The sequence below is a fragment of the Dromiciops gliroides genome, chromosome 3, assembly GCF_019393635.1.
Source record: "Dromiciops gliroides isolate mDroGli1 chromosome 3, mDroGli1.pri, whole genome shotgun sequence".
NCBI lineage: Eukaryota > Metazoa > Chordata > Mammalia > Microbiotheria > Microbiotheriidae > Dromiciops > Dromiciops gliroides.
In genome coordinates this window covers 247,229,920-247,244,146 of record NC_057863.1, presented here as the reverse complement: position 1 = coordinate 247,244,146, position 14,227 = coordinate 247,229,920, and the positions used below count along the sequence as shown (strand labels likewise).

Here is a 14,227-nt window from a genome sequence, read left to right as displayed (position 1 = left end):
TTATCCTCCCATTTCACAGATGAGATTACTAAGGCTAAGTGACATGGCCAAAGTCACACAGCTAGTTGATGATGCAAGTGTAAATTAGGTCTTCTGGCCCTAATTTCTTTGTTTCACCAGACTTCCATATACATGAGGCATTACTACTACATTCCACGTATATGAGGCATTGCCGCATTTGGAAAATCTTGGTTAAAGGTGATTACTATAGAAGTTATGAATCAGTGAAGATAGTGAACAAGAATTAGAACATTGTAAAATCCAGAGAGAATAATTCCTAAACATTATATCTTGTAATCAAATAAAGTTATTTTTTCCTTTTTTTCTCTTGTTTTTTAGATTGACCATCTCTGCTGAATGTCCCATGCAACTTGAAGACTTCCCAATGGACGCACATGCTTGTCCTCTGAAATTTGGAAGTTGTAAGTTCTTTTTACAAGTAAGAACTATGGCTATAATCTCAATGGGCTTCTTAGATCATGCAGGTACATTTGATTTTTCCTCCTAAAAATGGCAGAACATGAATGAGAACACTATTCAGAAAATAGTTTTGTTCACTATTACCTTGCCGTTCGCATAATTGCAGTCTTATTTATTTATTCAAAAGACATTTGGCTGAGTGCCTATAATGTGCAAGCCAGAATATTTTAAATCTGCACAGTGGTTTGACAAAACACATTTATTTATTTATCCACTTATTTATCTATTTATTTGTTTGTTTATTATTTGTTCATTCATTCATTTATCTATTTATTCATTCATTCATCTATCAATCTATTTATTTGTCCATTCATTTATTTATCCATTTATTCATTCTTTCATTTGTTTATTTGTTTATTTATTTGATACAACCCTATGTTACAATAACATAAAAAGATAGGTAGGGGAAATTATCCTCATTTCATAGAAGAGAACTGGTTAAATGGTCAGTTCTAATTCACATGTGATGAATATAAGAATTGGAACTTGAATCCAGGTGTTCGTGCTCTAAGTAAAATGTTTTGTTTTGTTTTTTTCCCATTATATGATGATGCTTTTCAATGTTTTAATATGAAACCAGTGAGAAGTCTATAATAGTTTGGAGTAGCCCTATGACATCTCTCAGAGTCCAGAGGTTACCTTTCATTTCAGAACAATGGAAGCATCTCCTGGGAATTTAGTTTTGTTTTTATTGTTATTGTTATTGTTTTGTTTTAAGTAATCTTGGACCCTGAAAAAGCTAACTACAGCTACTTCAGAGACCAAATCTGATCTACCTTACATTGAATTAAAAGCTCCAGGCCATTCATTGGATTGTTTTTGCCTGCTTTACATTTTATGTAGTCAGGAAAACATTAGGGACTAGTATAGATTTTTAGGATCAACTTCTAGGGTAGAACCAAAATAGACATCTCTCAGATTTAGGTACCTATTCATCATCCACAGATATTTAGCAATTACTCAGTACATGCAACTCATCATGATAGGTATAGGCAAGGGAATGAAAAGATCTATCCATTAATTAAATCAACAAATGTGCATTAAGTATCTATTATATTCAAAAGACTCTACCAGATATAAGGAATAGGGAGAGGAATTACATATATGATTTTACTGCTTTGAGAACTTTCTTTATGAGGAAACTCCTATCAACCAAGATTACTATTTTCTCTTCAGTTTATAGCTTTAGCAAATTGCCTTAGGACACCAAGAAACTAAGTGATTTATTATGGGTGAAAGAAACAGGGCTTGAACTCAGGTTTCTCTAAGGCCCACTCTTCAACTTTATGCTACACTGTCATTTATTAGAAATACAAAGGTTTTGCCATGTTGCTTGCTTTATCAGTTAGAGTTTCTATTCTGCCAGGGATGGGGGAAGGAACAAATTCATAGTGTAGCTGTGTATGTACAAGTACAAAATAAGGTTAAGAGATTTGGAGGTATAAGAAAGAGTCAGGGGCAGCTAGGTGGCACAGTGGATAAAGCACCAGCCCTGGATTCAGAAGGACCTGAGTTTAATTCCGGCCTCAGACACATACTAGCTGTGTGACCCTGGAGAAGTCATTTAATCCCCATTGCCCTACAAAAAAAAATGAAAAGATTGATATAAAACATAACTTGCTTAAATAAAATGGGAAATAAATTACACAAATAATTTTGGAATGAGATAAGTAAGATATGTACAAAATTTAGGTTCAGATACAATTCAATGGGAAGATCTGAGGAAGAAAAAAAATCCCTTCACCTAGAAAGGGGTCAAGGAAGGCTTCCTTTTTATCCAAATAAGGTCCTTTCTAGGCCTACCTATTCCCCTACTCTAAGTCTGTCTCTTGTTTAGTCTTACTACCACATTGTTGGAAAACTTCCCTCATTTGGAAATAGTAATAATCTTACATCAGGTGGAAGTGGTTGGCTGTGAATGTTTTAATGGCAATAGTAATAGCAATAATATTACTTCTTTCCCCATAGCACCTTAAGGCTTGCAAAGTGCTTTACGTATATAATCTTATTTCATCTTTAGAACAACCCTGATTTAAGTAATATAGGCATTATTTTCCTATTTTCCAGGTAATAAAACTAAAATAAAGAGAAATTAAATGATTTGTCCAACATCAGATAATGAATTATGTATCACAGTTGGGATTTGAAGTCTCATCTTCATTCAATCCACATCCATGTGTATTTCAGTCATTTTTCAGTCACGTCCAACTCTTCATAATTCCATTTGGGGTTTTCTTGGCAAAGATACTCAATTGGTTTGCCATTTCCTTCTCCAGCTCATTTTTACATACAAGAAAATTTGAAGCACTATTAAATCACTTTCCCAGAGGTACACAGCTAGTAAGTGTTTGAGGCTGGATTTGAACTCAGGTCTTCCTGACTCCAGGGCCAGTGTTCTCCAGTGTGCCACCTATGTCTTAAACCAAAAGGCCTCAAAATTTTGTTTACAAAAGATCTTCCTCTTACATGTCCTCACATTACTAAATTCTAGACGGACCCATCTCATTCTAGTGCAGGAGTTCACCATTTTGTATGTGTCAGGAACACTTTTTTTAGTCTGGTGAAGCCTCTAGGATACTTCTCAGAATAAAATATTTAAATGTATTACGTGCACAGAAACCTAAAAGAAATAAAAAATTATCAAGATATTTAAGTTTTAAGTTTACCCCAAGTAAACATCCTAATTTTATTTTCAATTAAATCCCAGTTGGTGTAACCTCTATTCCATTTCTGCATAGCAATTTTGTAGATTACCCATAAATGATAATATGCTCATGTCTCTTGTTTTTGCCCATAGAAGCACTATGGAAATTTGAATAATCACAAAAATGCTTACTTTTCTTCTCTTGGAATAGATGTGAAGTGTAGTGTACTATTTTTTCTTCCATTTTTAAAAATTGCATGGTTTTTACCTTCTATATTACTGAAACAAATGTTGAATGCTGTTCAAGTCTAGGCTTCCATCTTTTCTAAGTCTTCATTCTTCTTAATTCTACACTAATGCCTTCCTGTGGTCAAGCTGCCTTTTTCCCATAGAGCTCCTACTAACTCAGAGAGATCTGTGATTATGCCAATAGCAATATATTCCAGGAAATGTTGACCAATGAGGAACATTATAGAAGTGATGAGGAAGATTTTATCTGTGAAAAACTAATATTTATATTCTTCAATCATAGTACCCTATATTTATGAGGCTAACTTTAATATGCAAATGCATTTTCTTTTATATTAGGAATTAATAGTAGGTATCCTTTTAAAATAACATGATTCATATTGTCATTTTGTCTCATTTATACTACTATATCAATGTATTATCACTTTTCATGAATCAAAACAGAGTAAGAATTTACTTCTATCACTCTTCATTTCTTATACTCAGTGGTGGCAAAGCTATGTATTTTGTTTAAATTTTATGCCAGATTTCCTTTTATTTAATATTTAAATTAGCTTTTTGAGTATTGTTTGATTTAGCTATTGGCAGTTCTAAACATAAGTCCCATTAATTTTATTAGTATGGTGCCTGTACTGTTGTTTCCAAGAACATTATCACCTTGCATCTTTATGTCAGTTCAAGTTCCCTTAGGGGTGAGGAAATTCAAATAAACTCCTCTTTAATAATGTGCATATGTTAAAGAGACCTATGGTAGGATATTATGTTGTCTAATCCATGAGTTCAGAGACTTAGAGCTAGAAGTCAGTGAACAAGCACTTATTAAGCATTTACCCAATGCCTGGCACTGTGCTAAGCACCAGGGATAGAAGAAGGCAAAAGATATTCCCTGCTCTTGAGGAGCACACAGTCTAATTGGACAGACAACTAGGAAAACAACTATGTACACAATAGAGGCTAAATTGGAGATAATCAGCAAAGGGAAGGGATTGTATTAAGGCAGATCAGCAGGCCAGCTCAAAGAGAGATTGCTAAATTTTCAATGTGAGCATTTACACCTCAAAAAATGACAGTGCTATACACCAGAGCTGAATTTATCCTTTTGATTGTCTAGGCTTTTGAAATTATTAATAATGCAGATTAGACTTAAAAGTGTGTGTGTGTGTGTGTTTGTGTGTGTGTATCTATGCACGAATGTGTGCACAGCTATTTTTGTTTCTGGTTTTCTGGGTTGTGAAGTATTTACCGGAGTGCTTTTGTATTGCTCTATAAACAACGAATTCAGCAGGAGGCCCAGGGAATGAAGGCATCACCAGACTGGAGGCCTAGTGACAAGAGGCTCCTCCTCCTCCTCCTCATCCTCATCATCACATACAGTTCTTTAAGGTTTCAAAAAAGTATACATTATCACATTTGAGTTTCCCAACAGGCCTGGAGATCAGAAAAGTCTTTTTTATAGAAGGTAGGATTTTAGTTGTGACTTGTAGGAAAACAAATAAAGTCAAAATGTAATTCATCAGAAGGAGAAAGTTCTTGCCATGGGGAGACAGACAGTCATAACGTCTGCAGCCAAAAGTTGAAGTTTCTTGGGTGGGGAACAAAAAGGCCAATGGTTAGAGATCATTTTCTCAGATCCCCATATTTATCAACCCTTATTTTATAGATGTGGTAATTCAGGCCAAGAGAGACTTAGAATGGACTGCTAAGTGTTACATATATAGTAAATGGCAAAGCTAAAGTTCAATCTCAGGACTTTTCACTCCAAATCCCACCTTTTTTCCACTGAATCATGTTGAGTTCATTTGTATATGGTATTGTTTGAGTTCCCAAAGTTGTGTCATGCATTGATTTCTTGAGTAATTTCTGCAGTTAAAGGGGAAATCATATTGATCAAATGCTTTTCCTTTTCCGGTTTACTAATACCCAATAAAATAGGTCTTCTGGATTCTAGAATCATATCCTATTAATGTGGAAAATTATGGGCATCATAAGTCCATGTTCAAGTGCAGTTGGTAAGTAATTGGATGTATCCTCCATCATAGAACCTGAGAAGACCAGTGCTTCAATTGGTTGTGTTGCAACATATTGAAAAATTTGATATCACTTAACAGCATATTGGAGTTCTTATGAAAAATTTCTGCCCATTAAAGTAAACAAAATAGAATGTCATGAAGAGAAAATTAATGTACTCCTGACAATTTTTTTTTCTTTGAGAGGCAATGGGGGTTAAGTGACTTGCCCAGGGTGACACAGCTAGTAAGTGTCAAGTGTCTGAGACCGGATTTGAACTCAGGTAGTCCTGAATCCCAGGCTGGTGCTTTATCCACTGTGCCACCTAGCTGCCCCACCCTGACAGTTTTTATGAACTAAACACATCTTAATAAAATCCTTCACTTCTGCTTCCTATAAAAGCAAAAACATTTCATGAGCTTGCAGAAGAATTAAAAGAATACTGGGAGCCAAGATGGCGGAGGAAAGGCAGTTAGCTCCCGAACTCATGACATGATCACTCCAAAAAACATCCAAATAAGGTCATAGGAAAATGCCCAGAGCAGCAAAACTCACAGAAGAATGTGCTGCAATCATCTTCTAACCAAGAATGGCTTGGAAGGTCAGAAGGAGGGAGCTGCTGTGCTGATACAGGAGTTGGGCCCAACCCTACAGTCACCCTGACACAGATCCAGTCTCAGGAAGTCCTCACCAGAGAAGGAGACCCCCAGAGCCTCTGAATCAGCTGAAGCATCAGTGTCATCTGGAACTAAGCTCACAGTCTGGTGAGGGGGCTGAGCCCTGGGCAGGGGAGAGACTACAGGGGTCTATGCTGGTGCTAAGGCAGAACTGGGATTTTACACCCCTACTGAGAAACAGGTGGTAGGCTCGAGTAGAAGTGGCCCAGGTGGGGGAGGGGCACAGGCTCCTTGGAGCTAACAACCATAACACACAAAGCTGTTTGATTGGCAAGTTGGTCTGGGGTCATCTAGGACTAGGAAACAGGCTGGGCGAGGGAAGAACCTGATTCTCCTAAAATCATACCACCTGGGACTTCTTAAGCTTGGGATATGGCAGCCTGGAAACAGTGCCCCACTGTAAGGAGCTAAAAGTCTAGTAAAAGAAAGGCAAGATGAGCCGACAGAGAAAGGTGAGGACCATAGCAAGTGTCTTCAGTAACAAAGAAGACCAAGGGGCACCCTCAGAGGAAGATGTCAACATCAGGACCCCTATATCTAAAGCGTCCAAGAAAAATATGAATTGGTCTCAGGCCATAGAGGTGCTCAAAAAGGACTTTGAAGATAAAATAAGAGAAGTAGAGGAAAAAATGGAAAGAGAAATGAGGGTGATGCAGGAAAGACATGAGAAAAAAGTCAACAGCTTGAAAAGTCAAATGGAAAAGGAGGTACAAAAGCTCTCTGATGAAAATAATTGCCTAAGAATTAGGATTGAACAAATGGAAGCCAGTGACTTTATGAGAAACCAAGACACAATAAAGCAAATCCAAATGAATAAAAAAATAGAGGGCAATGTGAAATATCTTCTGGGAAAAACTGTCGATCTGGAAAATAGGTCCAGGAGAGAGAATTTGAAAATTATTGGTCTACCTGAAAACCATGATCAAGGAAAGAGCTTAGACAAGATATTCTCAGGGAAAATTGCCCTTAAATTCTAGAAGAAGAAGCTAAGATAGAAATTGAAAGAATCCACCGATCACCTCCAGAAAGAGATCCCAAAAAGAAAACTCCTAGGAATATTATAGCCAAATTCCAGAGCTCTCAGGTCAAGGAAAAAAAATATTGCAAGCTGACAAAAAGAAAAAATTCAAGTACTGTGGAGCCCCAGTCAGGATAGCACAAGATCTAGCAGCTTCTACATTAAAGGACCAGAGGGCATGGAATATGATATTCCAAAGGGCAAAGGAAATGGGATTACAACCAAGAATCACCTATCCAATAAAACTCAGCATTATCTTTCAGCAGAAAAAATGGGACTTTAATAAAAAAGAAGACTTTTCAGATATTTGTGATGAAAAGACCTGAACTGAATGGCAAATTTGACTTTCAAATACAAGACCCTAGAGAACCATAAAAAAAAATTGGAGCTGGGAGACATACCTGGGATCGTACAATGGGTGACTGTCTTGTGTCTAAGGCAAGGTTTTGGCTGGGATCCCCCTGGGTCGAGGGGTGATGATTTGTCCACTGTGTCACTTAGCTAGGTGATAACACTTTTAGGGTTAAATTGAGTGGTGATGGGAATTCATTGTTGAAGGGGGAAGGACAGAAATGAAATCCTACATGAAAGTAACAGGAAAAGGCTTATGGAGTGGGGGAAGAGATGGGAGAGGGGCAGGGCAAAAAATGAATTTTACACTCATCAGAAAAGGCTCAAAGATCTTAAAATCATCAGAGCTGCCTCAAGGAGGGACTAATAGACACACCCAACTGGGTGGAGTAATCTATTTAATCTGGGCAGTAAATGATCCTAACACTCATCACAATTGGCTCAAAGACCTCAATCTCATTAGAATTAGCTCAAGGAGGGAATAATGTACACACTCAATTGGGTGGAGTAATCTCTATAACCCTGCAGGAAAATAGGAGGGGAAAGGAATAAAGAGAGAGGGGCAAAAGAATGAAGGGCAGAGTGGGGGAGGGGACAGACAGAAGCAAATCCCTTTTGAAGAGTGATAGGATGAAAGAAGATGGATAATAGAATAAATATCATGGGGAAGGGAATAGCATGGAAGGGAAACAGTTAACAATAGTAATCATGAAAAAGAGAAAAGGGGGAAAAATTGTACAAAAAATATTTATAGCAACTCTTGGTGGAGGCTAAGAATTGAGAATTAAGGGAATGTCCATCAATTGAGGAATGATGGGAAAAGCTGTGCTATATGATTGCAGTGGAATGGACTTGTGCTACAGGAAATGACAAACAGGATGATCCCTGAAAAACCTTGAAAGACTAATGAACATTGATGTACGGTGAAGTGAGCAGAGCTGAGAAGACACTGTGCGTAGTGACAATAGTAATGTTCAATGAGTAATTGTGAATGACTTAACTACTCTCAGCAGTGCAATGATCCAATACAATCCCAAGGAACTAATGAGGAAGCTTACTATGCACCCCTATAGAAGGAGCTGATAAAAAGAACACTTTTGAATTGTACATATATAACCTGATTGCGATCTTGTGGAGGGGGGCGGAAAGGGAGGGAGAAAAATTTAGAACTCTAAATTGTATGAAAATGAATGTTGAAAACTACCCTTACATGTAAATGGAAAATAAAAAATAAATGTTTTTAAAGCAAAAAAAAAAAAAAAAAGAATACCAACACTCAGTAATTGCTAATTTAAAAAAAAATTCACATTGGGAATCAAATTTTTGCTGAAAGTATTAGGCCTTCTAATTAAATGTTAAATATTAGCACTTAGAAGGTATAATGTCAAATCACTTTTAACAGAGTTCATGATAACATTCTGTTATAATATCTCATGGCAGAAAAATATTTGACATTTATGATGGCCCAAGTAAAAGTAACTGTATTAATTCCATCATACAAAAAAGGAAGGAAAAGCTTTTGTCAAACTTTCTAGCATTTACACAGATTCCTCTTCTCAACAGTATCAGCAAAACATGGGAAATAGATGTTTTTCAATATCGTTAGGTCAATTTAATCTACCAAACTCCTGTTGAGATTGTGGAATGTACCACAAATTAGTTTCTTAAAGATTCAAAGATGTAGAATTCAGATTCTGCAAAAAGGGACAAGACAAAACACTTTTCAAGGTAAGTTGGAAAGAACCTCAGAAAATCTTTCATAGCAAGTCCTATCATCTGACATAGATCAATCTTGAATATTTATGTTATAGGAAAACCTTAGAATTCAAAAGTAATTAGAGACTCAAGAATGTTTAGATGTCTTAGGATGATGTACAAATTAAAAATAACAATAAACTTCAATTATGGTGTATACATAATCAGTATATATCCATTTATAGTGTTGTTGAATATTTTTTACCTTTCCACATGCAATATAGTTTTAATTGGCTAAAGATTAAATCTAGTTTCCCCAAATTGAATTTAATATTAAAGAAAATGTGAAAATTTGTAGCATATGCCAGGCTACTTATGATATGCTGACAAGAGTATTTAATTTTCTCTGAAAAGAGACCCAGCACCATTTAATGGTCTAGAGTAGAGATTCCTATGTTACACATGAGGATTTTAATTCTAACTCTTCTACTCTAAGGAGGAATTTTGTTCCTTACATGATATTCATTTTATCCTCATCTTATATAATAAACTCTTGTTGTTGCTGTCTTTAGCAACAAAATCCTCAACTAATTCAGAGCTTTAGTATGTCTACCATTTTAGTGGACCCTGAAAAGTTTATCTACTCATTATTAATTGCTTGTCCAGGTTTTCATAGTCTCATGTGTCTTTTTTAGAAATCTGTCTGTAACTGACATTCTTAAGAATCTTCAATGGTATCAAATAAGATAATAAATTTTCAACTGAGCAAAGATGTTTGGAGAAGCATCACCTTTAGATGACTTCTCATAATTTGCTTTTTATTAGTCATTTGTTTTCATGTTTGTCAAATGTTTTCAAATTTAATATTACAAAAGAATGTCATCCCTCTAAGGATGACTTCCTCTGTATAAGACCATAGGTTCCTACCTTATTAAAAAGTATTTGAATATGCTCTTCCAAAATCTAGAGTATGGAGGAAAAACTTTTTAAAAATGATTTTTACTATTGTATCAATTGCATGAAGAAAAAACCACATTATTTAAATCATTGTTCCATGAATATTATTTTAATAAATTGATTTCTTCCTTTTTTGTTTACATCTTTTTGGGGAGAAGAACCTGATTTTTTCCCTTTTCTCCTATTTTTGTCAACAGAAATTTGAGAGATTGCATAAAGCAATGGTATTGCAGTGGAGAGAGGCATCATAGAAAATTAGGAGAAATAGCATCAAAATCTTTAGAAGAATGAGGAGGTATGGTGTTGTTGAAGCTAAAGGGGAATGGAGAGTTTTAAGAGAAAGGAATGTGTGCTAAAATTAACCTGATTTAGGTCATTAGAAAGTCAATAATAACCCTCTAGGAGGTACTTTCATCAGAATAATAAGCAGAAAAGACAGATTGGAAATAGCTGAGGAGTGAGTCAGTGATGAAGAATTAGAGGCACCAAATGATGAGCACTCAATAGAGAGAAATAGGACAGTAGTTCAATTACACAACCATTAATCAAACACTTACTGTCTTGCAAGAGACTTGCTAGGATCTGTCGAAAGAAAAGTGAAAAATTGTATTATTGCTGCTCTTAGGGACATTATACTCTTAGGGGAAGACTAAGAAGTACAGAAAGACAGAATACAAATTAGAATATGAATAAGTACATTGAAAAGGTCAAGTAGAGTGGTATTGGCAATTCAAGGATGAAGGATAATTTCTAGTTAAGTTGATGAAAGAAATCTTTATGGCAGATTTCTTCCTTGTAGCACTGAGACTGACTGAAGGAAAGCAAGCATGTTAATAGTCAGAGAGGTGAAAGGGATTCATTCCAGGCATTGGGAATAGTATATGTAAATGACTGAATCACTAAATGGCAGAATCAGGGATCAGATAATATACAGTTCAATTTTTCTGAATCTTAGAATTAATGAGAAGGAACAGTACAAAATAAGGGTAAAAAGATAAGTTGGTGCCAGATTGTGGAACATATTTAAAATCAGGCTACAGGATTGTTTTGAGGGGGGAGGTGTTTGTGTGTTCGTTTTAATTTTGCTGTGCAATAGAGAAGGAGATTATTGTGTTGATTTAATAATTTCTGATTCTCCCTGGTCCTATTTGATAGTATTTCCTTGGCATAGATACTGGAGTGGTTTGTCATTTATTTCTCCAGCTCATTTTACAGATGAGGAAATTGAGGCAAACAGGGTTAAGTGATTTGCCATGGGTCACACAGCTAATAAGTGACTACTCTATCTAGTGTACCACTTAGCTACCCTGTAGAGAGGGAGCAGGTTAAAGAATTCATCCCTGTCACATCAATCAGATGACTTTGGTAACTACTTGAGTATTGGATTGTCAAGGAGAGAGATCAGTTCATATATTAGTAAGGTGATAATGGCCATCCATGCTAGAGGTGATGAGGGACTAAACTAAGAGTTAGTAGAAAGGAGGCCCAGATTTGAGATATATTAAGGAAATAGAATTAAAAGAAATTGGCAAGGGGGCAGCTAGGTGGCGCAGTGGATAGAACACCGGCCCTGGAGTCAGGAGTACCTGAGTTCAAATCCGGCCTCAAACACTTAACACTTACTAGCTGTGTGACCCTGGGCAAGTCACTTAACCCCAATTGCCTCAATAAAAAAAAAATTAAAAATTAAAAGAAATTGGCAACTGATTATGATCTGAAAAAATTTAGAAGATAAAAAAATTATTTCAGGTTTGAGGATCTGAAATGGTGGCACCATTAACAGGCAGACAGGCAACTAGCATTTTTAAGTGCTACTATATACTGTATTAAGCACTGGGGATACAAAAAAGAAGAAAAAATCCTTCTTTAAGGAGCTTGCAATCTAATTCGGAGACAAAATACAGATAATCCTATACAAATAAAACATAAAACATATGATTATAATATAAATACATTTGTTGCGCATTCATTTATACACATACACGTTTATAAATGTACATATATGTTTACATACATGTGTACATACATATGTATACATACATGATATATAAAATTGGTGGTGGCCTCAGAAGAAAGGCACTAAGATTACAGATGCCTGGGAAAGCAGGTGGGATATTAACCAAGGCTTAAAGAAATCTAAGGAATCTAGGAAGTAGAGATGAGAGTGGAGAGAGTTCCAGGCATTAAAGACAAAATTCCTGGAGCTGCCATATGGAGTCTCTTTTGAAAGGAATAGCAGGGAAGCTAGTGTCACTGGATCACAAAACATAGTGTCATTGGATCACAGAACATTTGGAGGAGAGTAAACTATAAGAATTTAAGAAAATTAGGAAGAGGCCAGCTTATTGAGGACTGCAAAAGCCAAACTGAGGACTTTATACTAACAGAAAAAGTTAAATTTTGCATTGCATGGTTAGGTGATAAACATGTTGTTTGAGAAATCATCAGGCAAAGAGGAAATTATATTCTGTAGTACTGAAAAAAACTGGTATATATGATTGCTGAATAACCACAAGCACATTTGAAAGACAATGCAGCTTGCGAGACTCTGCAGGAAGAAGGCCAAATACCTCCTCTAACCTATTTCTCTGTGTGAGGCAATTGGGGTTAAGTGACTTGACTAAGGTCACACAGCTAGTAAGTGTCAAATGTCTGAGGTTGGATTTGAACTCAGGTCCTCCTGACTCCAGGGCCAGTGCTCTATTCACTGTGCCACCTAGCTGCCCTCTAATCTATTTTTTGAAAGAAAGAAAATGGAATTTTTAAGCCATAAGCATGTTGAGTTTGACTTAGATCTATGGCAAAATCAGCAGTTGAATAGGTTATGGAACTCAGTGAAAATGAAATTCAAAGGAAGAGAGGTTATTGAATTATGGTGGTAGATTAAGGGACTAGAAGTATGTGTATGGGGGAACAAATGTCCTATTTTATTCTTTCTTTTTTTTGTCAGGAAGAAAGGACGCTATCTCCAGCAGTATTAGTAAGGGTAGTAAATGTTGTATCCTACTGAGGGAAAAGATGTAACTCTAAGAATGAGAAGAGATATAAAAGAAGGAAATTAAGGATGAATGGGGAATTTCTTGACAATAGAATGAAGTTTTCAGGGTTGGTTATCGAAGAGAGAATACATAGAGGGGAGGATGAACCATGGTGGAGTAGAATAGATGTGTTTTAGGATTATGGAGTGGCAATGGATTCTTGACGGATTCATCTATAATTTCATGTGACATGAATGGGATTTTAGGTGGTTCAGAGGCAAATTAGAGGGTTTTGCTAGCAACAGGACAGGGAGACTATTGACTGCAATAAACTGATGGAATAAATTAGTCCTAACATTCTAACTGTAATTTTGATGTGATGGATCCTTCAGTACTCAGTTCTCTTAATGATTCCATGGGGTCTGATTATTGCAAGGCTGATATCACTGACCATGAAGTAGGAGGCTAAGCTTCGGCCACTGAAAAGTATCAGGGTGGAGGAAAGATTTGTTTTGGGGGAAAGAGTCACTGAATGAATGCTTAAAGCTATAAGACAGAGGAGAAGGAATTCTAAGTCCTGGAGGAAAATGAAGATTTTAGGGTCAGAAATAGTGTGGTAAGGGGGTGTAATGATTGGAATGATGCCACCTACTGGAGACTTACTATAGGAAAGCTCCACCATGAGGAGAATGCCTTAGAGGGCAAGGCCATGCAGCTTTTCCTTGGTGTCAAGAAGTGACGTTTGCACATGGGTACTGTCTATCAAGGCTACCAGCCAATCAACTTAAGGAGCCTTCTATTTTCTGGGAGGGGACAGAAAGGAGGAAAGAGGGCCTGAGTGGAGAGCTCTGTGTCTTTTTGGTTCCTGACTTGGTGGTGACAGCAGGGAAAGACAGACTCAATCTTTCTCTTTCTATATTTCAATAAACCCTTAAAATCTAAACTCATTTTATCACTGATTTTAGTCAGTTTTCCCCCAAACTGGGGGAACAGATTAGAACCCACATTTAGAATTTTAAATTATACAGGGGCATTACACATCTTCCTCAGCAGCAATGAAAGGGGAGAGGAGAGGTAGAGATCAAAAGCAATATTTCAGTGAAATGAAAGAATTTTGAAAGACAGTAAATGGCTTAAATGTTCTCCATGAAGTAACTGAAGTCATCTACTC

General features: G+C 36.4%; 1 protein-coding gene across 8 annotated transcripts in view; it reads left to right on the top strand.

Moving 5' to 3' along the window:
• Positions 1-14,227, top strand: part of GABRA5 (gamma-aminobutyric acid type A receptor subunit alpha5) — a 96,421-nt gene that overhangs the window by 58,892 nt on the left and 23,302 nt on the right. For all 8 annotated transcript variants that reach the window (XM_043998266.1, XM_043998263.1, XM_043998262.1 and 5 more), the window contains exon 6: positions 340-422. In XM_043998266.1, coding sequence (XP_043854201.1) covers positions 340-422 — 83 coding nt within the window. The remainder of the gene's footprint in view (positions 1-339; positions 423-14,227) is intronic.